The sequence below is a fragment of the Anolis sagrei genome, chromosome 1, assembly GCF_037176765.1.
Source record: "Anolis sagrei isolate rAnoSag1 chromosome 1, rAnoSag1.mat, whole genome shotgun sequence".
Classification (NCBI taxonomy): Eukaryota; Metazoa; Chordata; class Lepidosauria; order Squamata; family Dactyloidae; genus Anolis; species Anolis sagrei.
This window is the reverse complement of record NC_090021.1, coordinates 278,106,514-278,134,327: the sequence shown is the minus strand read 5'-3', so window position 1 is coordinate 278,134,327 and position 27,814 is coordinate 278,106,514. Positions and strand designations below refer to the sequence as shown.

The 27,814-nt window shown below is 36.9% G+C and overlaps 1 protein-coding gene across 11 annotated transcripts in view; it reads left to right on the top strand.

Annotated features, from left to right (window-relative positions):
- Positions 1–27,814, top strand: part of PHF21A (PHD finger protein 21A) — a 137,390-nt gene that overhangs the window by 24,546 nt on the left and 85,030 nt on the right. For all 11 annotated transcript variants that reach the window (XM_067462743.1, XM_060764009.2, XM_067462741.1 and 8 more), the window contains exons 2-5: positions 13,852–13,890; positions 14,590–14,747; positions 22,393–22,425; positions 23,247–23,312. In XM_067462743.1, coding sequence (XP_067318844.1) covers positions 14,694–14,747; positions 22,393–22,425; positions 23,247–23,312 — 153 coding nt within the window. In that variant the 5' untranslated portion in view covers positions 13,852–13,890; positions 14,590–14,693. The remainder of the gene's footprint in view (positions 1–13,851; positions 13,891–14,589; positions 14,748–22,392; positions 22,426–23,246; positions 23,313–27,814) is intronic.

The following is a 27,814-nucleotide window of genomic DNA, read 5'->3' as shown; positions in this document are numbered from 1 at the left end:
CTTTTTCTTCATTATATCTTTGAAAGAATATGCTGTTTTGTATGAAAAAGAAAAATATATGGATGACTTTAAAATTATAACAAATACATATTAAATGAGTGCTTAATTCAAACCTCAATGGATAGCATTTAAAATGTGATATTCATTTTTAAAACACACATTACTACAGTTATTCTTTAAACTTTTAAAGATAATTTGGGTGGATCAGGTTTTTATTGGTATGAAATTTATTTTGGATGAGATGAGTAAAACTGAGTTATCATTATTATGTTTATTTATACCCTACTTTTTCTCTCCACGTGGAGACTCAAAGTGGCTTTTATTAAAATATAGTATAAAGAATTATTTTAATAAAGGATAAATACAGATAAAATACAGGTAAGCATATTTAGCAAAGTTATACAACCAACAAGTACCAGTTCGTTTTTATTCACTTATTTTGTTGTCATCATAATATTGACTTAACACATACAATAAAGCAGTAACAATGTCAATTAAATAATGTCAGTTCCAGGCTGAGAAGCAACAAAACATGGAAAAGTTGAAATAAGTTTTGCAAGGTATTGTAATAACTTGTAATAGTAGCTGTTAGTGGCTTGTTTAGATTCTTCTAGTGTTGACTGAATGTTTATGACTTCTTTTTTTTCCTTTTTGTATGCCAGTCCTTTCCTTTAGTTAAAATGCTCAAATGTTTAACAACAACAAAAGAAATTGTGGAAGTGTGATCTGTGACCCAGTTATGTCATGCCCACTGTAGAAGGCTAGTGGGCTAGAGCAGAGATAATCATATAGTGATTCTTTGCCTAAAGTTCAGTGGCCTGGGAGTGGGCTAAGGCGCGTTCTGCTCCCACTGCTGCGTCTTACCCCATGCACCATCGGCATTCGGGAAGTGGATCATCAGTGGCAGAAAGGTTACTCATCCCTAGATTAGAATGTATAAATTTAATAAATTACTGCCTACCATGCTTCCACTGGCCCTATTTCCAACAAGTACAAGTAAGAAGACTTTTTATTACAATATTTCTTCATAGTTAATTTCAAGACAATGGGCAAAGCTATTGGTACCATGGCAGTGCTTCCACCCATGTCTTTCTTTTTTTAATCCTCTTATCCTTTAGGTAGACTAGAGGTTTAGCTTCTCCCAGATTTCATTATTCTTATTGAGGAAGATGAAAAAGAGGCACAGTGACCTGGGCCCTTGGCTTGTTTTCTTGCTTTTCAGCTTGCTAGTTAACTGACAAGTCTACCTGTTTGGTTATTGGATCAAACATTACTTTAAAAGATGCAGCTTTCTTCTCTTTCTTTGTGTTTCTAATTTTCCCTGCTAGTGTTACTGCTTTGAAGAAAAATTAGCCATATATGTGGCCTACATTATATTTAAAAAGTTGGAGGTATAGTATTGGTACATCACAGAAGTGAGACTATTTCCTCTGAAAATAAAAACCTGAAATCTGTTAACATTTATAAATTAGGATTATGGAACCTGTCTGGGGTCTTCCAGATGTCAATGAACAGTTATACTGTTATGAGCCAAGCCAGGTAGAACTGGCTGACTAAAACTTGGGTTTCCTTGTGCATTGATTTTTTTTCATATCAGAAGCAACTTGAGTAACTGCAAATCGCTTCTGGTGTGAGAAATTGGCCATCTGCAAGGATGTTGCCCAGGGGATGCCCAGATGATTGATGTTTTACCATCCTGTGAGAGGCTTCTCTCATGTCCCCGCATGAAAAGCTAGAGCTTGACAGATGGGGGCTTACCCCACTCCCCACATTTGAACCGCCAAACTGTCAGTCAACCAGTCCTGCCGGCACCAGGGGCTGCGGTCCTTTGATGATTTCTTTTTACAGTATCTATTCCAAATAAAATAAAATAGCTTCCCCAATCGGATGCCTTCAAATGTGTGGAGTTACAATTCCTATCACAGTGATTGGCCATACAGACTGGGGGCAAAGGGGAGTTGTAATCCACTGCATCTGGAAGGCACAATTTGGGAAGGGTGGGGGGAAAAAACATTTCCAGTCTTAACTGTTTTGTATAATTCTTGGTTTTGCGCGCGCGTGTGTGTGTGTCTGAGAGAGGAGGAGGGAGAGAGAATTTGCTACCCTGATTAGGATTTCTAACAAATATATATTTTCCATACAGTAATACAACTTTTCCTAAACAAAAAGCTGCCAGTGATCTGAGTATTAATAGCATCATTTGATATATTTTAACTAGCACTTACAGAAATTAAACTAGAGTTTTAAAAGTACAACCAACCCTGTCTACGTAAGATAATGAAAATTGTGTGTTTTCCAGTTTTACCTTGCATTATTGCCCTCACTAGGGATTGGATGTCCCCCACAGAGAAAGCCTGCAATATCTATCCCACTGTTACCAGCTTGTAAAAGGGCGGGGGAGAGGAAGAATATTTAGTAATTTAGGACCAAGGTAGTCATGTTATTAATTTAAGAATGTCTCATTATCCTGTCAATTTTATTTAGAGCAAAAATACTTTTAGATATAAATTCATCCATTTAACAGGTATTCATTTAAATGTATTTCATTGTACTTGGTTTCCATGGAAATGGTGTACAGCTAATGTTATTTATAAGGTGGAAATAAAATAGGGTGTCTAATGGGACCCCCTGCTACTCTGGTGAGAAGACTTTAGGGGGTGAAAATAAAGGCTCGTGGGATTTTAAAGAAAGTTTAATGGAAGTCACTTCTAACTGCTTGTAAAAGACCAGCATTAACAGTAAACTAATACATTTTGGTTATAGGAAAACATAATGTGGAGAAGTTTTCTATCCCCTTCTGAATGTTTTCATATCTAGTTTTTAAAACTTCAGCTATAAATGTGCAGTGTTAGAATATTAATGGGAAATTAAGAAAAAAATTGAAGCTCCGCCTATCTAAAACTTTCTGGAAGCTTCTACTGTAGTCACATACTCCAGCTATAGTGGAATATAATCATCTAAAGTATTTGTTTTTGTTGACATTTTGACTTACAGGTTTTCTTTTTAAATGATTTTCAAAAGTACCAGGCTAAACCTCTGGTCATCTACAGTATTACGTACTTGAACAATGTTGTTTTTTTAAGTGTCCTGCTCAGTTTATGCCAAAGCCTCCTTTAAATGTGCATATTACTTGTATAAATTATTTTTCTGACTTGCTCCTGCATCCTAAAGTTGCTTGTCAGTTTGTCCTGCAATTTATAAAGTAATTCAGATGTGACTTTTTTTTTCTTTTGCTGGTGGAAAATCATGAAAGAAAGATATAAATAATACTAAAGGATCAAACTGCAAGGGATTATGGAGTTATCAGTGATACCACCCAACCTACTTAGTAAAGAAACAGTGTTACCTATTGGATGTTTTCAACTGTATTCCCTGTACTGGGAATCTCAACTGAGTCCCTGGATGAAAAGAGCAATTTAGATAGCCACATAGGAATCACATGTGAGCCTGTGTCTTCTATGGAGCAGAAAACATTTTGATGAAGACTACTACCCGCAGTACTTCTAGAAGGCATTCTATACAGATACCCTGGTTATATATCTCAACAAATCATATGCCAGAAAAATCTATTCAACTTCTTTGTGAAAATCTGCAGCTACAAAAATATGAGGGAAGGGTTCAGAGCCTCATCTGTGTTGTACTCACAGAGACAGTATACAAATTTAAAAAATGAATTGGAAACCATTTTGCTTCTTAAATATGGTTGCTTGGAGCAGATAAAATATTAAAAAGAATAATTAGCTAACCGAAGAGACAAGAAAAGGCTTAGTCCAAGATGAGATCTAAGAAGCCCTTCCCAACAGAGCTTAGCTTAATATTTAGTCAGTGCCATTCCTGTTGTAGTCATTCTACTTTTTGGAACAATAAGAGTTTTTTTAGAATGGAAAAGGTGTAGAGAATACTCCAATCCTATGCTCTCAGAGTAAATAAATAGCATTTAAAAGTAAAAAAATAATCACTTCCGTGTTGTTTTTAAGCTTACTTAGTTCGTTTTTCAGTATCTGTTTACTGGCTGCTAACTACATATTTACAGTACAAGAAAAAGTTAATAAAATACTTTTGAACTTCATTTACAATATAATCTATGCAATGTAAGTATTCCAAAGTGGGTGCAACCATAGCAGCTGTGAGAGTTTGCTATTTTAGCTCTGCCTTTTAAGCAAACTGGCCCTTCCAAATAGTTGTGACCATTAGGAAATTATGTGTATTGTTTAGTTCAAATCTACATCTCTGTAATTCCATCTATTGGTTCTAGAGATGAGAAGTCCCAAAGGAAACCTTTTTTTCTTGTGTTCTATCAAAAGCTTTCCTCCTGGTTTTTTTTGTTTTTGTTTTTTTAGAGAGGAGGGGATTTTTTTGTGATTAATAAAACATTTCAGACAAGGGATGAGGAAGAATTTTATGTAAGTATCAGCTGAGTGTAATTCCAGGTCTTCATTTCCTTTCTTCTTTTCTGTTAATGATTGTATTATGCCTATATGACACTATGGAGGACTAGAAAAGACACAATCTTTTTCTTTTTCTGTTGATAGCTTATGTTCTTACTTACCCTTTTGGTCTGTTTTTCGTAAACCGGCAAAACCAGAAAGGTTTCTTGCGGTCCACCTGTTCCTTATGATGGAACATATAACAAAAAAGACAAACTTTAAAAAATCAATTTGTCATTATTTTGTGAATAAACTGTATTGTTACTATATCAAACAAGATTATGTTATGTCAAACCAAATTATATAAACTCTACATACTTGTGTATAAGTTAGAAACTTTAGGTACTCCTCAGGGAAAAAAAAACTGGATTAGTTTATCCATGGTCAATCTGAGTACAGTACCCCAATTTTTATTTTTATTTTTTTAAAAACCCATTAACTTATCTGAGTAGTGTACGAAAAGGCAAAACCTTGGTCCATTGCAGGAGAACCTTAAAAGACAACCAACCCATGGTGTCACTTCTTGCTTCTTTGAATGTCTGGATGCAAAAATGGCATGACTAGCACCATGAAATTGACATTGGTAATTTCCTCTCTTCGTGGTATGATTATATCTATGATCCTTTCAGAATACCTAATTTCCTCCCCTCAACCGCACTTTGACTTATACCTAACTATATGCAGTAATACATTTTATGATTCGAAAGTTAAAAAAAAAACTTTCCATTTCCAAATCATGTAAATTTCACATTTTTTTAAATTCCTCAAAAAAAAAATCTGCTTCTCCTGGAGTGTTTTATGATTTCAAAATATCTAATGTTTATATTTCTAACTGATTCAAATCCTGCCTGATTCCATAATTTCCTGCCATACAGGAAATAAGTGATAGCTGCCAGAAATTGCAACTCCTCTGTTCCTGGTAGCACTTAGCAGAAAAAGTGTCATAATTCTGTGCAAACGTTTCCTTGTGTGATCCTTTGTTAATGCCATCTGATTACAGGCAACATTGTTATGGGTAAGAAGAGTAGCTGTGTTCTGGTCAAATTATTCTTTTGATCAGTATGATCTAAGATTCAGGAGGAAACAAACTACATACCTAGTATCTTCTGATGTGCATTTGGAGAGTGACCATATATTTCTTTCTTGTTGTTTCTCCCACAATGTTGTCCTCATATTGCATCCCCCCGCCCCCAACCTTTCTTAAGGCCTGACTCCGCTGTTCCCTCTCCTATGAGGTCCTCCCTTACAAATACATATTTTTCATTGTTATCTCATCCAGAGTTTTATTATTTTATGTTGTACATTTGGCCTGCCCACTGTATTTGATTTTTCACTTTGTATTTTGCACTGTTTTATTTTATTCTTCTGTTTTATTTATTTTATTGCCATGTTATTTTGCCATTCTGTACTTATTGTGCTGTAATTGTATTACCGGGCTTGGCCTCATGTAAGCCACCCCAAGTCCCCTCTGGGGAGATGGTGGTGGGTTATAAATAAAATTATTATTATTATTATTATTATTATTATTATTATTTACCATTCTTTCAGCATTGCCAAGCATGGTGGCTTCAGTCTTTTTTCTTCACATATGATTTTTTTATTGGAATTTAAGTTTACTTCTAGATTCAGACTTAATCTTTAAAATATGGAATTTTAACTTCACTATAAAATTATTACTCTAAAGTTTATTTTTATTGTAATTACCTCTATAAAATTATGTAGTAGATGCTATCATTTTCCAACCTTGTGTGATAGTTCATAATCATTTTAAGTATGGTACTTCTCAGAAGTCAGATCTAGGCATTAGAGTTTTAATTGAGTTATAATTATTTATTTCTGAATAAATCAGTTGAAGAAATGACAATTTCAAAAAACCAATTTTGACTTTTCTGTTATTTTATGTTTCATGGCCATAGTTATCACAGTAGCTACATTTAAAAAGAAAAAAGGTGATGTTTTGAGAAAATGAAATATGAAATGTAGTGCTTGAACTTCAACAAACATTTACAGAATTGTTTTGCCACCAGACTATCCATCTGACCACTTTGTAACATGCATTGATTTATGGCATGTTCAAAAGCCATAGCATTTGGGGTCTAGTAGATCTTTTCTGGTTTTAGTTAAGATTATTCTAGAGAACAATTAGCCCACTAGCCTTTTTTTGTTGCATCAAACAGAACAGGGTACATATTAATACTTCTTGCACATTTCAGTTGTATGATGTTACTTTCATGTTCGGTTGAATCTCATATGTGTTCCTTGAAAGGAAATTCTTCCATATACAGTGTGACATGAGTTAGAGTTGTGTGTAAGCTTTCTTGAGCTATGGAAGGACTCCATATCACTGCAAAATGCTGTAGCTATATGGCAAATTTTGCCTGGTCACAAATCTTGCTGTAAATATGTGCAAGATGTGCTGAATGCCCAGGATTGAGTAGACCTTGAGTCTTCTCATCCAGTGTCAGAATCCCCTTGAGTATACAGAACATTCATCATCATCATCATGAATGTATTACTTGCCTCTCCCTCTCCCTGTGGCTCGAGGCGGGAGACAACAAAATTAAAACAAGATAAAATACTATTAAAAGACAAGATACCTAATTGAAATATAAGTTAATAAAATGCAGATTGAAATTCACAACTTAAAATTGACCAAAAATTGGCCAAGTAGTTTGTGCTAACATGTGCTAAATTTATTAAAATTTGCCAGTTGGAGCTACAGCGGACCCTCCAGATTCATGAGCTTTGGATCTGCAATTTCCACTAGCCACAGATCTTTGCAGTCGACGTTATTAAATGGTGGCGACCTGAACATGGACATACTGAAGCATGCAATTTATTATGCCACCACTCAATAGTATGGGGCATCATCACCATCAACTTCTTTTGTATCTGTATGATGTCCCAGAACTGAACCCCTGTGGATATGTTGCTCATTGTATAGTATTTACCACTGTATAGATCTGTTATCTTCCCATGGATACTAGAGCTAGTTTAATATGAACAGAAACAAGAGGTGTTACTGAAGAATGCACTCAGTTGGGCTTATTGTATGCTTAATTTCTGTTGGTGGGACAGTGAAATCCAGTGCAAACAGTGAGTGAGCTTCCCACCCCACTGCTGCTCCCCTTGCACACCAAATCAGCAAAATAACTAGTAGCATACCCAGAATCTTGGAAATATTGTTCACTATTTGGGAACAATGCAATTGTCAAGGTCAAGGGAGCATGGAGACCTATTAAGTAGTCACAAAACAACCCTTTGACCACTGTTACTGTAGCATCTCTGCATACCTGACAGAAGGGCATGTGGAAGTTCTAAAATAAAAGCCTTTAATTTCATTGTTGCTACTATTATTTATAGAAGTTTCATAATGCAGAAGGCATGCAGGCTGAATCCTCAAAGGGCCTGAATTATGCTCTCTTTAATAAAAATTCTCTTATTTAGTACCAATCATATATTTTGCTTTATTATAGTAACCAATTAGGATGCATTCATGCTCAAAACCTACATTAATTAGAAAGCTGGAAACATGATTTTAAATCAGTAGCTTAATTAAATATTTTGAACCTGTCCTTTTTGTTAATTTTAAATCAGTGATTTAAATAGATTTGATCTTAAATTGATACATCCTACAAAGTTACAATATTAATGCTAATACTTTCCAGCTGCATTGGTATTCATGGTGCAGCTTCCTTAAAAAAAATCTTACTATATAGAAAATAACATGTTGATATATTCACTCACACTATTATCTCCCACTCCTTTTCATAGTATAGTTTCCTTTTAGATCACTCTTGCTCCTGCAGAGGTACCTCAGGAATACTGAGAAATAATAATCTATTTGGGGTGGTAGACTGAGCTGAGAATATATGTGCAAACAAACGTGCTTGTAGCAAAAATAAAGTCTAGTATTCACTAAGCTGATTTGGCCTGTACTAGTTAAGATTGCAGATGGGGAACTTATTGAGTAAAATATTACTTCTTAGGGAAAACTGGCATTTTAAAGAGACATTTTGCAAACATTTGTATGACTTGCTTGTTTTCTGGATGTAGAAGAATTTCATCATAGATCTGGGTTGTTGTAGATTTTTTCGGGCTATATGGCCATGGTCTAGGGGCATTCTCTCCTGACGTTTTGCCTATATCTATGGCAAGAATCCTCAGAGGTAGTGAGATCATAGATCATTTTGTTTTTATGGTATACACCAGTAGTATGGACTTGGGTGGCCCAATTGGGCATTTAGAATGGCCTTGGTGAAAACCATGTTTTAATATGTTCTTTAATATGTAGCTGAAGATGAAAAAAAATATTTTATTTAATATTATTACTTTTTTATTTTAGAAGAATATAATAGGTTTAAATTCCGTTGAAGGGATCCGATTTAAAAATCGGATTTTAAAAACTTCTGTTTTTTGTCATTTAACATGTATTGCTTGTTTGCTTGATAATTAGCTGTTACTTATGTGTATTTTTCAAGTTGTGTTTGAAAAAAATTGAAATTTAATTAAAATGCTCAAAACCACAATTTTATTTTATTTTATTTTATTTTTAAAAATTTTGGCTGGCTGCTGCCCCCCCCCCCCCCAACTTGTGGCAGGTGTTGGGGGAAACTATGACCTACCTTCTGACACATTTGCTGTTGGATGGGAAATTTGGACTTCTCCTAAGTATTGAGCATTCTGGTGGTTGGGAAGAATCTCCTGTCCTTGATTCTTGGGGTCTTTGACCTCACCAGGGGCCTAAGCAGCTCAGGTGCTTACACCCTCTAACTAGACTTAGTATCTGAGCCCAGTATTGGAGCTGGACCTTTGAGCGACCATGTTGATCAGGGATTGCTCTCAGGCTTTGGTGTTTCATCCAAGGGTAGGCTAGGGGCTCGAGTCAGGGGTGACAGATTGCCTCAGCCGCTCTCTTATCAAATTTGCTTCCTCAAATTTGATTAACCATGACCAAGAAACATTTTAATTGGTAGCAATAAAGTTGCACTTAGTTCGTTCTACTTGTGTTGTCTGGTCTCTTTATTCCTCTGATTTGTCAGTAATTGGAAGAAATTTAGCAGTCCATAAACCTTGCATGTATAAATGTTCCAATACATTGCATGGTATATTATTGTTTCGATGTACTAAATATCAAAACTGAGTGACTGATTTGTTAGACTCTGCACACACTCTATCATTAAGAAAGACTACAATGACAGACATATTCATCATAAAACCTTTCTTTTCTTTCTTGCTCAGTGTCTTATGGCCTCATTTGCAAACAAAATAATAATCTAAAAATCTATGTTGGTCAGTCCAGTTCCTGAGAGAATGGTCTTTATGAAGGCTAATCTAGTGTATATTTGCTGTCTGAACCACCCAAAATACTAACTGCAAGAACAGCAAAAATGTGTGCTTACTGCTCAACTGCATCTATGTGAAACAAATCTATAACTATGATTTGAAATGGAGTAACCCATGGAGTCCCCCCCCCCCCCGAAAACAAGATTTTCTCCATTCCACATTCTTGTTACAGATAAGTGGTGCTAGATATACTGCCTCTGATACATATACCCATAGTCAGATGTAGTCAATTTTTGAACTGCACTTTGTAGCTGGGAGGGCTAGAAGATCATTGCTTTAAATTAAAACTGGACATTGTCAGGATGCAAGTATCCATGCTGCAAAACCACTGATTGTACTCATGACTGTCACTTGATAAATTAATAGTTTTAGGGGCCATAGTTGATTATAAAATAACATACACTGTTCTCTGCTCTGTACCAAGCTTGTTAAATATTATAAAAGGTCAATGTTATTAAAAATAAAAACCATAGCCTTCCAATCTTCCTTCCTTAAAGAAGGTATGAAATGCTGACTGCAGAAATACAAAGTAGGAGAAAAGAATTAGACTTCAGATGTTTGGACTAGGGTTATGTGCACAAAAGAAATTTTGAGATACCTATTTTTTTCCTTCTAACAGAACAAAGCCAAACATACGTCTTTTAATTTTATCTCTGTATTTTCTTCTTATTTTATTTATATATATTTAGATGTCCTAATTGGTTGTGTTTAGCATTTGAAAATACTACGTTCAAACGTGATTGGACTGAGTGGGAAGATCTGTTAAAAGATCACCTTTATGTGTTTTTTTAAAACTATTTGCTTTAGTGCTTCCTTCTAAAGGGAATTAATAGATATTCACACTGATTCTAGGGTGCGGTCATGGGATGTGGGGGATGGGAAAGGCAAAACATATTTAGAGATGATAAAGTCATGAATAAGCATTCAGTCCAGTTAGAATATCCTTAGTTGGGTTGGGGATACAAAAAGGCCGAACAAAGGCTAGAAAATGACAGGAGAAAATTGCTTAAACAGTGGTTCTTAAAAAAATAAAAGTTGACTGCTAATCCAAACAAACTTTTATGGATGAAACAAGTTAACAAGTATAGTAAGTTGAATAATCTTGATGAATTCTTGGTTATAATTTAAATCTGCTGTGGAAGTTGTATTGTTGAGGTTAACTTGAGGTAACAGGCAGTTTCATGGGAGACTGAAATGCGCCTTCATTGATTTTGGACCAAAAGCCAATGGACCAGCAAGTTTCTCACTCTGCAAAGTCCCAGTACCGTATTTATTTCAGTTGGGTCCAATTGCTGGTTTATTTCCTACCTCACCAGGCACCAGTAGCATATAGTTTGTATACTACCTCTGGTTCATAGACCACTACTTGGAGTAGCACTGCTGTTTCTGGTCACTAGCCTGTTCCTTTAGATTCTGTGCTAAATCCTTAGTTTGGGAGCTTCTGCCTGACAGGTCATAACAGATGTGATTATATCACAGGGTTTAGCGAGTCTGTTGATTTAGGAACAGTAACTTCTCTGATGGAGAAAATTGGGATATAACTGCACTACATAAATACATAGTTTTTGTAATAGAATTCCATTCAGTATGGTATACTTACAAGATACATTTGGAAAGTCATTTAAAATAAATTTACAACTGAGTTACACATCCTTGAAATTAATTTTGTAATGTCCTGGGCTTAAATATACCTTTATTTATATGAATTTTGAGGCCAGCAGCATAGTTGTATGGGAAGTATGATGTTCTTCTCACTTCAGGAAGTAATAGATAGCATTTAATATTTGAACTCCACTCTAACTATAAGCCAGAGTTTTGTCAGACACACAAGAAACTCTCGGAGTAGCATGCCAAGAGTTTTGATTTTGTTACTGTGTACATGTCTCAGTCTGTGCAATGGGAGGGGGAAATGGAAGACAGGTCAACTCCTTTTGTACAGTATTATGTTGTGAAGCTAATGAGCAGAAGGACCAACAACAAGCTAGGGAGGGAAGGGGAGGAGAAGACACATAATTGTCTTAAACATTAGTGTTAGTTGAATATTTTAAAAAATATTTCAAAGTTTACCTGTCTTTTTTGTCTTCTTCATTATGGCCCAAATGAAAGAAAAAGCTGCCACTGCTAGGAACAGAAAGACTAGATTGCAATGATGTTCTGGTGCTGGAAACAGGGGTATCGGGTATCGGGTGGCCTTATCAGGCTGGCAGCTTCAGACAGTGGCACAAAGCATGTATTTGAGCTGGTATGAGTTGTGAGGGAGTTTATAGGTAGACAAATTTCATAATTCAATTACTGGTTGGTCATGATAGGATTTATAATTCAGTTCTTCTGGAACAGTATTTCTCAACCTTCCTAATGCTCCTTAATACTGTTTCTCATGTTGTGGTGACCCCCAATCATAACATTATTTGTGTTGCTACTTCACAACTGTAATTTTGCTACTGTCATGAATCGTCATGTAAATATCTGATATGCAGGATTTTCATTCACTGGATCAAATTTGACACAAATACCCGGTATGCCAAATTTTGAATGCTGGTGGGTTGTTTTGGTTTTTTTTTTGGGGGGGGGGGTGGATGGAATTGATATTGTCATTTGGGAGTTGTAGTTGCTGTCATTTATAGTTCACCTTCAATCAAAGAGCATTCTGATGGAATTGAACCAATCTTGACATACAGATCTACCATGACTAACAGAAAATGCTGGAAGGGTTTGGTGGGCATGCACGTTGAGTTTGGGAGTTGTAGTTCATCTACATCCAGAGAGCACTGTGGACTCAAGCAATGGTGGATCTGGACCACACTTGGCACGAATACTCAATATGCCCAAATGTGAACACTGGTGGTATTCGGGGGAAATAGACCTTGACATTTGGGAGTTGTAGTTGCTGGGATTTATAGTTCACCTATTTTATGAACCCTACCAATGATAGAATTGGGCCAAACTTCCCACACAGAACCCCCATGACCAACAGAAAATACTGTGTTTTCTTATTGTCTTTGGCGACCCCTTTGACACCCCTTTGTGACCCCCCCCCCAGGGGTCCTGACCCGCAGGTTGAAAACTACTGTTCTAGAACTATGGGAGCTATCCTAAAGAATGGGCTCTATTAGTTATCTGTTCTCTATTGTGTGCTGTTTTCTGACTTTAATTGGTTAATTGTGAATAAATTGTCTGCTTGCCATTGTAATTGGTAATTGGATGCTTTAGTTTTAAGCAATGTATTGTTGTATGAACCAGCAAATTGCTTCTATCAGTGGATGAACCAAGCAATGCAAACTTCATCTCAGCTAGGATTGAGCAAAATGTTGCCTCCCAGGCATTTGTGACCCATAAGTCCCAGTATTCCACACCATTAGCTCTATAGGCTGAGGTTTACGGGAGTTGTAGTTTGACAATGTCTGAAGAGTTTCATTTTATCCTCCTCCATCCATTCATCCAAGCTTCTTAGATGGAAGAACCAAAACTCATTAAGCTCATTGATTAGATGGAGATAGTGTGATGGTGATTTGGTGATCTTGGAGACTTGCTGCACACACTCTGTGGAATCTTTCTTATAGGATTGTTGAAAAAGATAATTCCACGGACATTAACCTGAGCATCTAATTTTAGATCAAGTCTAACTTTGCTTGGACTTTGGATATTTATTTCTTTTATTTATTTATCGTGTCAGGAGCAACCAGACAGTTGTATTACATTTTTAACAAAACAAACAGACAAACAAACAAAACACAAAGTTTGCAAGCTTGGCAGTTGATTAAAGTCCAAAAAGGACTTTGGATGAGGAAAGTTGAGTTAGTACCAGCTTCTAGACACATTCTTTCCTGTAGGCTTCCTATAGGCATCTTGTCAGTCCCTGTGTAAACAGAATGCAGAATCAAATAAGCTTCCTGTCTGATCTAGCACTCCTTTTATTTACTGCTATTTTAAAATCTTTAGTCTTGGCAAAGAATTTCGAATCGTTTCAGAAGTTCCCCTCCCTCTTTATTGGATTTTAAAACCATGATTTGTTTAAAAACGTTTGACCAAATTCAAATGTTAATGCTACTTCAACTGATTTCATTTTCTTTTTTTTTAGGTCTAGAGAGCTGAAGAAAATACTTGTTTCCTAAAAGTGGTAAGCTGTCTTCCTTTTTGTTGCTGTTGCTGCTGTTGTTATTGCTGCTGTTGCTGCAGCAGCAGCAGTGGATTCGTAGGGAAGTAAATTATTCAACATGCACATTTTGTCTAGTGACATCCATATAGCAGTCAGTAAGAAATGTTGATTTCTAAATGTAATGTTTTTAGAAGTAGCACTTTAAGCACCACTTAACGCCCTGTCAAATGCATGTCAAAATTAGCAAAAGCAGGGGAGGTACAATATTATTTAATTTTACGCTTTTATCTGATTTATATGGCCATTCAAACTAACTTCAAAATAATACATTAATTATGTCTTGCAAACTAGAAAAAGTAATGCTTTCAGTTCCTCATTCAGTGTCATAATCTTTTTAGAAAATACATTTACACAGCATTAGGTTACTTTAAATATTCTGTTTGTGTATATATTCTTAAATTGTATGTTCTGATTTCTGCAATTAATAAATCACTTCTAAGAAGTACAATTTAGCACATTCACTAAGAGACATATTGCACTGTACTTGTTAAGACTTGCTTTCAGATAAATATGTTGTTCGAATCTTTTAGAACACTTAAGCTACTGAAGATCCACTTTGGTGAGCAAAATCAGAGTAAAAGGCAAGGGTCATAATAAATTGTTTTGAATTGGATTTTATACGTTCCTTTCTCTTTATGATAACAATAAAATATTTTACAGCTGTTGTTGAAAGAAGAGAAGATTTCCTTTGCTCTGAAGCAAGTGTCTGAAGGTGGTGGCAATTTAGTAACCTGGATAGTTTAAGAAAGTGGAGAAGTTAGAGAATGGAGTTGCAGACTCTACAGGAGGCTCTGAAAGTGGAAATTCAGGTTCACCAGGTAAATTGCATTCTCTGACTTGTGCGTCTTACTAATAAAACCTAGTAAAAGTGGCTGTGGGACATCTGGAGGTCCGGCTGTAATATAATAGTTTTAAAAATTCGAGTATGCTTGTAAAATCTTTACTACAGTGTGATATTTAACTATTTTTTATTTATTGAATTATAGCCAATCACTTGTCTTGGGATCTTCAGGGTAATTACAGTTAGGTAATTTGCGTGATTAAAAACCAAGGGTGTAAAAGAGTGAGTGGGGGGGGGGGGGGGTTGATGGTTTATAAAAATCTAAGTAGTATCAGTTATGCTAATATATTGCATGCTCTTTGTATACATTGCCTACATTGAACTTTCAATCTTTTCTACACGCTTCACAAACAAAAGCAATGTAGTACATGTGCTATAAATAAAACTTCTAGAGCAACATCAATAGGTCTCACAACTTTCCTCTCCTTCAAATCATGAATTGTGTCTGGATTCTGAAGTGATAATTAGTAACGTTTATTTTACTTGCACAGAGAGTTAAGTAGAGGGAAAAAGAAATTATACTTCTAAAAATGTGAGCCCCAAAATCTTCTGAGATGGTCTAAGCACTTAAAAGTTTAAAAATGGAACACATAAATGCGATATGAATACTAATAGTTAAATGGTACTTTTTAAAACAAAAATCAAAGCTTTATTTGTCTCCTATTTCAGAGTTAGCCCTCAGTTTTTTAAAAAGAACTGGGGGTCTAAACCTGCTAATTTGGGACTCAGTTAACTGTGAGGGAGATAGGAATTAATGGAGGCCTGGAAGATTCTACATTTCTTGCTAGGTGCTCTGAGGACTGGACCATATGTGGCCCCTGGGCTGCACAGTTCCAATCCCTGCTGTGTTTGCAAGGATTCCAGCTCCCACTTTCTCTCTGAGCCTCAGTTCTGAACTTGTACTGTATATCCACCCAAGAACTGAGATTTAGTGGAGAGGCCCTCTGTTGTATCTTACTAGTGAGAGCAATGCATGGGAGATAACTGGTTGTGAAATGCCCTCCCCTTGGAATCCTTGATTGATGCTGGTGTTAGTTTCATTCTAGTACTGAGTTAAAACTTGGCTTCTAATTACAGCTTTGAGAGCATAATAATTTCATTCAGTTCTATACATGTACATAGTTTAAACCTTTGAAATGAAAAAGTTTTCAAAATTATTCAGCCATTTAACATGTTTCTGAATGTTTACATTATCCTTATTATCTTGTATGTTAACTTGTTTAAACTTTTGTTGTAAGCTGCATAGAGAGTGCATACTACAGTAGGCTACAAATACAGTGGCGGAAAAATATAGTCAGATACCAATTGTACAAGTTCTCCCACTTAAAAAGATGAGAGAGACCTGTAACTAACATCATGAGTTGTATTTTAAACTGTTGTATTTGTTTGATGTTTTAAAATGTTATTTATTGTCTAGTATTGAATTTTTGCTGTTAGCCATTCTGACTCCCTTCACGGAGGTAGAGAAGAACAGGATATAAAAGTTCTAAATAAATAAATAAATCATAGGTAGACCTCAACTATAAGAGACAACATGAGAAAACACATCCAGAAAATCACATTGTCTGATTTTTAACGAATTTATTTGCAAATTATGGCGGAAAATAAGTATTTGGTCACCTACAAACAAGAAAGATTTCTGGGTCTCACAGACCTGTAACTTCTTCTTTAAGAGTCTCCTCTGTCCTCCATTCATTACCTTAGTAATGGAACCTATTTGAACTAGTTATCAGTATAAAAGACACCTGTCCACAACCTCAAGCAGTCACACTCCAAACTCCACTATGGTGAAGGCCAAAGAGCTGTTGAAGGACACCAGAAACAAAATTGTCACCCTGCACCAGACTGGGAAGACTGAATCTGCAATAGGCAAGCAACTTGGTATAAAGAAATCGACTGTTGGAGCAATAATTAGAAAATGGAAGAGATACAAGACCACTGATAATCTCACTCGATCTGGAGCTCCACACAAGATCTTGCCCTGTAGGGTCAAAATGATCACAAGAACGGTGAGCAAAAATCCCAGAACCACATGGGGGAACCTAGTGAATGATCTGCAGAGAGCTGGGACCAATGTAAAAAAGCCAACAATTAGTAACACACTATGCCGCCAGGGACTCAGATCCTGCAGTGCCAGACATGTCCCCCTGCTTAAGCCAGTACATGTCTGCGGCTCACTGAAGTTTGCTAGAGAGCATTTGGATGTTCCAGAAGAGTATTGGGAGAATGTCATATGGTCAGATGAAACCAAAGTAGAACTGTTTGGCAGAAACACAACTCATCATGTTTGGAGGAGAAAGAATGCTGAGTTGCATCCAAAGAACACCATATCTACTGTGAAGCATGGGGGTGGCAACATCATGCTTTGAGGCTGTTTCTCTGCAAAGGGACCAGAGCGACTGATCTGTATACATGAAAGAATGAATGGGGCCATGTATTGTGAGATTTTGAGTGCAAACCTCCTTCCATCAGCAAGGGCACTGAAGATGAAACATGGCTGGGTCTTTCAGTATGACAATGATCCCAAGCACACCGCCATGGCAACGAAGGAGTGGCTTCATAAGAAGCATTTCAACAAGGTTCTGGAGTGGCCTGTCCAGTTTCCAGATCTCAACCCTATAGAAAACCTTTGGAGGCAGTTGAAAGTCCGTGTTGCCCAGTGACAGCCCCAAAACATCTCTGCTCTTGAGAAGATCTCCATGGAGTAATGGGCCAAAGTACCAGCAACAATGTGTGCCAACCTTGTGAGAACTTACAGAAAACGTTTGACCTCTGTCATTGCCAATAAAGGATATATAACAAAGTATTGAGATGAACTTTTGTGATGGGCCAAAAGATTTTCTGGATGTGTTTTCTCATGTTGTTTCTCATAGTTGAGGTTTACCTATGATGTCAATTACAGGCCTCTCTCGTCTTTTTAAGTGGGAGAATTTGTAGAATTGTTATCTGACTAAATACTCCCCCCCCCCTGTATTTTAATAAGAAAATAAATGAATAGAAGGTTTTTTTTAAATCTGGCATTTTTGTATCAAAGGAAGGAACTGACAAAACCACTTCTGAGTATTTGTTGCCTAAGAAAATCTTACAGAAAGTACAGGATCATCATAAGTCAAACATGAAGATGTATACACATATTTTTCTTTCTTGGTAGTCAGGACTGATGAGGGATTCATTTGGTGTGATGGCTGTCCCCTTGCCCAACCACCTCCCAATTTAAACTGCTAGACTGTTTTTGAATGGGTGATGGCAATAATTGGGCTAATTCCAAGGGTTACTATGGATTTTGAATCTGCGATGACTAATGTAGGTTACTGCAAATATCTGTTTTCTACAATGAAGTGTGGATCATATCAAGGTTTGGAGTAGATTATGGTAAACTGAAAGTGGATCCCCTCCTACTATATACAGATCACTCTGAGATGAACTTTGGCCTTTTTACTGCAGGAATGATAGACCATTTGAAATAATTGGCTGCCATATTCTTATGGTGCTGGTGTATTCACTACTCCCTTCAAGGAGACTTCATTAGACATGGCTGGAACTTCTTGTTGAAGCTCTGGTTGCTCTTTGGGATACAAAGATGCTGAAGTGATTGATGTAATTGCTGGTCTTGCTTTTAAGTCCTAACATATTGGTCAAGGTTTGTTCATCGTCACCTAGCAAGTAGTAGTAATTTTGTGGAGTGCTTTACAAGTTGCTTACCTTTTGGGACAAGATGCTCAGATCATTGCTGTTAGTGCAACTCTGGATATTCTTCTTCAATAAAATGAATAGAACCTTTTAGAATCAAGTGTCTGTCTTGATTATGGTAGTAAAACTGGTTTGGTTGGCCTGAGCTATGAATTGGAGGAAGACTAGAGGATGGTGTTTCTGTTTCAAAGATACAGCCATGTTAGTCTGGAATACCAGTATGTAAAGATGTCTTGTCACACCTGAGAGATTTAGAGAGTGATGTTGATAGCATACACTTTTGTACATTGAATCTACTGCATCAGAATATGTAGACTCATGCTATGAAAGACTACATTACCAAATTATTTCTCTGTTAGTCTCTAAGTGGCTATCAGATCACTTTGCATAGTGTTTCTGCTTATTTATTTAGATGTCTTAGCAACTTCTGATGCCGTTTACTATGGTATCCTCTTGGATCAGCATACTGGGGCTCAGGGGCATTGTGTTTTAGTGATTCCATTGAGTTCTAGATAGCAGTTTCCACAAGGTGGTGCTAGGGTGCTATTACTTTGTCCTATTACACCTCTGCTATTCTGCAGAGTTTTATATTAAATGTTTGTATTTAAAGGTCCCAGTGAAATCTCTGAATTAATCTAATAATTTGGGATAAATTATAATCAATATCTTAAATGGTATTTATCTCTTTCTTCTCTTTTCATATAATTTGAGTGAAACTAGTAAGTAAAAGGGCTGGATCAGGGCCTGTGAATATCTAGAAAAGAAAGAGATGATGATAGTAAGGGATTCACCAGAATTTTGCACTAATTGAGGCTGGCTTACTTGCTGTGGTATTGGATAGATTACTCTATCTTGTTTGGCTCTACATCTTCGGAATTTTTAAAAGTACAGTACATGTTTGATTCATCATGTTTCCATATCAGAGTGCATTTTTAAAAAGTTTTCACAAACTCATTTACAATTATTTATATGTAATCTAAATTAGAAGAAATTTGTAGAAAAGATACTCATAAGAGAACATCCAAGATGAACAAGCCAGGACGTACTTTACAAAATATCTTGCTTCTCTTTGTATGCCAGATCAAATCTGATGTACGGGTAGTTACAGAGAAAAAGAGAATGAATGTCTATCTCAAAAAAAATGGACTACAAAACATAGAAACATAGCTTGGAGTTCCTTTTCTGAAATACCAAAATGCCCCAATCTCTCCCCTCCTCTCTTCCAAAGAAAACCCCCTTCTCTCTTAGTAATGAACAATTTGAAGGTACTTAAAATCAATAAGTGACAGTGATAACGTTTGTATTCTAGAAGTGGAAATTATCTTGTCCTGTAAAGACACTCCTATTTGAAATTTATACTTGTCAGCCAACTAATTTCTTATCATTTGATGTATGGAATTTCCATAACAAGTGTGTTTAAAAATGTATCACTGTAAATAGGAGCTTTACAAAAAGTTCAAGACAAAAGTGAATGTTATAAATGAATTTAGATTAACAGACATTACTGCCTATAATACTGCAGTAAAGTGAAGGCGTACAGATAAGGCAGCTTCTGAATTTAGACTGGTTGAATTTTCTTTATTTTGGAATCAGCCACAGGAAGTACCCTGCCTGAAAGGCAGGTAGGTAGGTGAACGAATGAAACTAGCACTGTACCTAAAAGTGGGCAAGCGGAAGGATGAATCTGTTGTTACTGTATCCTTTTTTCATTGTGTAATAGTTGCACTCCGCTTTTTTCCATCAAAAAAGAGATAAAAGTGACTCTATTATGCAATGAAACATGGTAAGTAAAAAATCACTTTTCACTATTGTCTGACTAAACCAGTGATTCCTAACCTTTTTTTGACCAGGGACCACTCTCCAGCATTAGTACCAAAAAGGGTTATGAATCAGTTTTTGGCCAACTTTAGATTCGATTTGGGGTGCCGATTCAGAAAATTGAATTGGCTAGACTACATCAGCGCTAGCCTCTGATACAGAACATATGCTATGGTCAGCAACATGGAAGGAGTGGAAGGCAGTGCAAAAGGAACGGAAATAAAACAATAAATAAAGAGGAAGGCTCACGGACAAGATTTTTGTCCTCACGGCCCAGTGGTGGTCCGCGGCCTACAGATTAAGAACCACTGGACTAAACTGTTCTTTTAATATAACAAACACGTTAATTTTATCCCCTCCACAAACTTATATAATTATGTTATGTTTGAAATAACTGGTATCCTGTTCAGTATTTATAATTTTATTTTGTTTATTTATTAATTATAATATTTATATCAGGCTCATTTAGATTAAAATCAATTTAAATCTATAACAATTTTAAAAGATTAAAAGAAATATTGAATAATCTAAGAGTTTTAAGCAGGCCAGTTTGAAACCAGTTTAAACAATTTAAAACAGTGAGAACTATAGTCCATTAGCAAACTGGATAAAATTAATTAAATCCAGTGACTTTAACAAAAATCCATGCTTTGATTTGGTGCTGAATTTTATCACTATTGGTACCAGCTGGGCCTCCACAGGGAGAGCATGGAGTGCCACCACAGATATGGCTACCTCCTTTGTACTATTACAATGTAATAACCTTACTGTTGGAACACAGAAGAGAAACTTGTCAACAGACCTCTATTCTCAGGTAGACATATATAGAGGGATGTGCTCCCTCAAGTACTGAGATTCCAAGCTATTTAGGATTCTACAAAAGTCAGTAATTACTCTACAAAACCAGTAAAAGGCAAATAAAGGAGGGTGTCTGTTGATCTGTTTTTTTAAAAAGCAGTCTATACTTGGACAATATTTTTACTAGGAGTCATCAAAATGGAACAAAAGTGTGCATTATTTTCAGTTCTGCCAAAGGATGCTGAAGTTTATGAAAACTAAACTTGTACAATTATATTATTTTTTTTTTTGCACCTGGACAGTTAATAGTGCATATGTGCTTCCACGCTGGGGTTCTCAACTGCTGATGTTAAGTTAAGATTGCTTTCCAAGCAGTAATCACTTTCATATAGAATGATGTTGCCATTGTGGTTGCCTAAAATGCTAGTATTTGTTAGGAACCACTTGAAAAACTGTAGATTTATCATATGACTACAATGCAAAATTATTTAGTAATCTATGCATCCGTTTGAATTGATAGGCTAATTGTATGTTCTTTTCATATTAACCTAAAGCACTCACAGATCTTGTACATATAAGAAAGTCATAATAACTCCTTGGAGTTTTAATTTATCAGGCTTATGAACTTTAATTTCTAAGCACATTTTAAATTTTTTTGAATGAGCTTTTGCCAAGGCAAGGATTAGAAGGTCAGAGAAAATATTTGTAATGGGGAAAAGTACTTGCATAAAAATGGTTTTCATCTGCTACATCAGAATTTTTTTCCACTATGCTGTACTCTTTTAAGTATAGTAAAAATATCTAGAGAAACAGAGAGGGAGCACTCAGGGAACTTGCTTTGTTTTCTGTACAAAGCATGCAATTTAAGGTTATACTTCATGATTACAGTTTTTCATTTATTTATTTTTGAAATCACCAATGTGTTGGGTGTTTGACTAATGTAGATAACAATAATAATAGGTACTGTCTGCTGTCTTACAATATAAATAAATAAAAGCAACAAATAGAACAGAGGAAAGGGAATGAAACACATGTAAGGTTGTTCTAATGCTGAGCTAAGCAATGATGTCCTAAGAGAAAAGGCAAAAAGAAAAAGAGTGAAGAGAAGATATATAGATATGGTAGCAGTAACAGGCAACGTATTTTATGGGAACCTACAGTTATATGAATGTATAAAACATGTCAAGTTGTTTTGTTCATTTTAAACTGGAGTAAACCAAATTTAAGTCAAGTGGAATCATATGAAATACTTCTGGAGGATTGTCAGTTGTCTGTGCAAAATGCTGAGAAGTCGTCTTCTTCTTTCTTTTTTTTAGAAACTGGTTGCCCAAATGAAGCAAGATCCACAGGTAAAGTATGTTTTGTTAACACTCTTCATATGATGTTTTAAAACCATAAGACCTACCCATGTACATCGCCTTTCAGTGGATCATTTTACAAGGTGAAGTAGGAAAGTGCATTAAAATTATGTAATGACTACATAGCCTCAATAGTAACATGTGATATAGTGGACTCTATTCATGAAAATTAGAAATAGATGTTCCAACTACATATGTGATGTGTTTTGTAGCTGTTAGCTGATATAGAGACCTTTCCCAAATGGTACAATTTTTAAAGATGTTATAGTGTAGGGGTATGATTTGTTTTTTATGGGTATGCATGATAGGTGTGAATTCCCTACAGTTGACACATTTGAAATGGATACAGTTTCTTTCCTCCTCAGTCATGTCATATATACAGCACGTACTGAGTACTCTCAGAAGAAAAAAATGTGTGAATTCTTTGGAGGTACAATGAAGATTTTCTGTTACAAGAGATTTCTTGAAATCCAAATTGTTCTGTAGTGCAGCACATCCCATGAAAGAGGACACTTTCTTGTGTAGTGTATATTTTAAAGTACCTCTGCATATGCTTGTTAATTAAACTTTCCATTGAATGACACTTCACATTGTGTCTTCTCCACCAGCTACAGAAATGTCCCTAAGCATTGAAAAGAACCACTGAACAATTGTAGCACAAGGCAATTCAAATACACTTCACTGATGAGCCCTTTAAATAATCTGACTTGTTACAACCTAGAGGTGTTTTATAGCATACTTTTGCTTAAGTTGCCCTACTACTGTTCTGTGTTAAGAGGTGGAATAGATTTCTCACATTTTTCCCCACTCAGAATGCTGATTTGAAGAAGCAGCTTCATGAACTTCAAGCCAAAATCACAGCTTTGAGTGAGAAACAGGTAGGAAAACTTGGCATATTTTTAACACATGTTCTAAAGATATGTCTCCTACAAGCTACCAAGACAACTGCTAAAATTTTCCTCGTGTGAAAATAAGTGTGGGCAGTCATTGCATTGGATCTGGTTGGATGCATTTAGCAAAGCAAGGAAAATGTGTTCAGCACACTAGTAATGGATAAAGCACAGTTTATCTAGACCTGGAAATGGGCACTGACACTTCAACAATTTAAGATAGATAATTCTGTAAACCTTGTAGTAATCTAAATGTTTAATTCACATCCACACTGATGAGAGTGTCCCCCCCCCCCGAGTCATGTTTAGTCTTGCAGAATTCAGACAGAACTAAACATAGAAAGCAAGCATTGTACAACATTGTCTCCTAATGTTTGTAAACAAGAATGCTATATTTAGTTTTTTTTCAAGAAAAAGGGTCCCAGTAAATTTATGGGTCATTTTGTTTTGTCCCAGCCATTGTAATGCATTGAGACAAAAAAAAAAGTTCCTCATGCCATTTTGTGACAGAAACAGATAAACTGCTGTGAATGTCTGGATGAGAAACAACCCATACCACTGTCTAACCAGAAAGGAATTGGAAAAAAACTGTCTTGAAATCCTTCTACCTGCATCAGCAATGCATTGTTAAATAAGATAGTGAAAATGACTTATTCTGGCAACATTGGCATTTGTGATTCTCTGAAAGAGGCAGATTTCACATGAGTTTTAAAGCATATATTAGGTTTGCTAGTATACAGGTTTCCAAATTACTTTGCTATGGTATTGGATTTGTTCCATATTGCAGTTAAGCCTACATGATGTAGCAGCTGCCTCCCTTATAAGAAATGTCTCTTATAAGAAACGTATGATATATATGCCATGTTCAAGAAGACCCCCAAGTAAAGGCAACAGGAAGGTGCAATTGGAATGGGAGAATCAGTCTTAAAACTAGGAGTGCAGTGGTCCAGAAGGAATTTTCAGTTGAGAGTTGTTCTCTGCCCTTTTATATTTTACTACTGTTTAAGACAGAGTGCAGTTTTAGACAGTTTAAAACACACAGAAGTACTTGTGGATTATTTTACAACTCAAATTACTAGAAGAAATGCTTCCCACCCAGCATATGGATCTGTACAGAACTCTCAGTAATGGAAGCCAGTCCAACATGGAAAATTCAGGTCTTAGTACCGAGTCCCCTGGAAAGAAGCTCACTAGGTGATGTCCAGTTAGACAAGGGAGTTACGGATGGATGGGAATTTCTCAAGAGTGAAATACTCAAGGCGCAATTGCAAACCGTGCCAACAAAGAGAAAAAATAGGACAAGTGCAAAGAAGCCAGAATGGATGTCCAAAGAACTTCTAACTGTGCTAAAACACAAAAAAGACATGCACAAGAAGTGGAAAAAGGGAGAAATCACCAAAGAAGAATTCAAACAAATGGCCAACACCTGTAGGGAAAAGGTCCGCAAGGCTAAAGCACAAAATGAGCTCAGGCTTGCCAGGGACATTAAAAACAATAAAAAGGGCTTCTATTCTTATGTCAGTAGAAAAAGGAAAAACAAGGAGGCGATAGGACCTCTTCGAGGAGAAGATGAGGCAATGCTGACAGGGGATAGGGAAAAGGCAGAACTACTTAATGCCTTCTTTGCCTCAGTCTTCTCACAAAAAGAGAGTATTCAACCTCAGCAAGATGGAGTGGATGAGGGATTGGAGGACATCCAACCCCAAATTGGGAAAGAAGTCGTCCAGGAATACCTGGCCGCTCTTAATGAGTTCAAGTCCCCAGGGCCAGATCAACTACACCCCAGAGTATTGAAGGAACTAGCGGAAGTCATTTTGGAACCATTGGCAACCATCTTTGAGAGTTCTTGGAGAACGGGAGAAGTTCCAGCAGATTGGAGGAGGGCCAATGTGGTCCCAATCTTCAAGAAGGGAAAAAAGGATGACCCAAACAACTACCGTCCAGTCAGCCTCACGTCGATACCGGGCAAGATTCTGGAAAAGATTGTTAAGGAAGCGGTCTGCAAACACTTAGAAACAAATGCAGTCATCGCTAATAGTCAACATGGATTTATCAAAAACAAGTCATGCCAGACTAATCTGATCTCTTTCTTCGATAGAGCTACAAGCTGGGTAGATGCGGAGAATGCCGTGGATGTAGCGTACCTGGATTTCAGTAAGGCCTTCGACAAGGTCCCCCATGACCTTCTGGCAAGGAAACTAGTCCAACATGGGATAGGCAAAACTACGGTGAGGTGGATCTGTAATTAGTTAAGTGGACGAACACAGAGAGTGCTCACTAATGCTTCCTCTTCATCTTGGAAAGAAGTGACAAGTGGAGTGCCGCAGGGTTCTGTCCTGGGCCCGGTCCTGTTCAACATCTTTATTAATGACTTAGATGAAGGGCTAGAAGGCATGATCATCAAGTTTGCAGATGACACCAAATTGGGAGGGATAGCCAATAGTCCAGAGGACAGGAGCAGAATTCAAAACGATCTTGACAGATTAGAGAGATGGGCCAAAACTAACAAAATGAAGTTCAACAGTGACAAATGCAAGATACTCCACTTTGGCAGAAAAAATGAAATGCAAAGATACAGAATGGGTGACGCCTGGCTCGAGAGCAGTATGTGTGAAAAAGATCTTGGAGTCCTCGTGGACAACAAGTTAAACATGAGCCAACAATGTGACGTGGCGGCAAAAAAAGCCAATGGGATTTTGGCCTGCATCAATAGGAGCATAGTGTCTAGATCTAAGGAAGTAATGCTACCCCTCTATTCTGCTTTGGTTAGACCACATCTGGAATATTGTGTCCAATTCTGGGCACCACAATTCAAGAGAGATATTGACAAGCTGTAATGTGTCCAGAGGAGGGCGACTAAAATGATCAAGGGTCTGGAGAACAAGCCCTATGAGGAGCGGCTTAGGGAACTGGGCATGTTTAGCCTGAAGAAGAGAAGGCTGAGAGGAGATATGATAGCCATATATAAATATGTGAGAGGAAGCCACAGGGAGGAGGGAGCAAGCTTGTTTTCTGCTTCCTTGGAGACTAGGACGCGGAACAATGGCTTCAAACTACAAGAGAGGAGATTCCATCTGAACATGAGGAAGAACTTCCTGACTGTGAGAGCCGTTCAGCAGTGGAACTCTCTGCCCCGGAGTGTGGTGGAGGCTCCCTCTTTGGAAGCTTTTAAGCAGAGGCTGGATGGCCATTTGTCAGGGGTGGTTTGAATGCAATATTCCTGCTTCTTGGCAGGGGGTTAGACTGGATGGCCCATGAGGTCTCTTCCAACTCTGTGATTCTATGATTCTATGTACCCATGATACCAAAATGCATAATGTCTCCCCAAATATCTTGAGTAGCATGCCAGATTCCTCTGACCTTTCCAGTTAAATTTTCTAGTAGTGCTTGTAGGTTTATCAAAATATATTTGTCATCTGTCATGACAGATGAGAAGCTTACATCATTTGTTATGATACAGCGGCATTACTCAGAATCGCAATCTCTCTGCCCCTGTACTATACTTTTTTAGAAACCAAAACACAGAAATCTATGTTATCAGAAGTGCAACATGGGCGAACTCTCATCTTTGATTTATAATGTTTTTTACCAATTAAAGTTAAAACATGGGTATTTTTACAGCTGTTCTGCCAAATGCTACTGATGCAAAACTTAAATGTCATTGGTCATTTTTTACAAACTCGATAGATATCAACCACAATAAATGTAGCTTTGGAACAGAAAATTGTATTAATTACTTGAAACAGAAAGCAGCCTCATTTGGCCGCCGTGGTTCATGTCTTAGTTAAATCTTGACTGAATTATTGCAATACATTTTTTGTGGGGCTGCCTTTGAAGACAGCTCAGAAACTTCAGTTGGTGCAGAGACTGGCAACCAGGCTACTAACTGAAGCTAGCTATAAGGAACACAAGATGGCCCTTTTAAAGCAGGCTGCCGATAAGCTTCGGGTCCCAATTTCAGTTGCAGGTTATTACCTATAAAGCCAAAAACAGCTCATGTCCTTCCTATCTTCATGACCATATCCCCCTATGAACCAGCGTGAGCTCTAAGATCTGCTGGGGAAACCTTCCTCTCTGTCCCGCCACTGTCACAAGCATGGGTGCTAGGACGAGGGAGAAGGCCTTCTCGATGGTGGCCCCCTGGGAGATTAGGCAGGCCCCCATATTGTCCTCCTTTCATAGGGACTTGAATATGTGGCTATTCAAGAATGCCTAGTCCCTAGTTATTCTGTGCAACAATTCACACAACCTTGCACTTTATTCCATGCCCTCTCTCCATTGTTTCAGTTCTGCACTATCCCATTCCCTTGTCCTTTTGTTTACAGCTTGGCCAGGTTTACAGCAGCTTACCATCATTGGTTGATGAGTGCAGTTTTCTTGAGTCTTAGTTGATGTTTTATATATGTATGTGCTATACTTATTGTATTTTGTACTGTGTTTATTATAAGTTTTGTTTTTAGGGACCTTGTGCCGGGTGCAAGCTGCCCCTG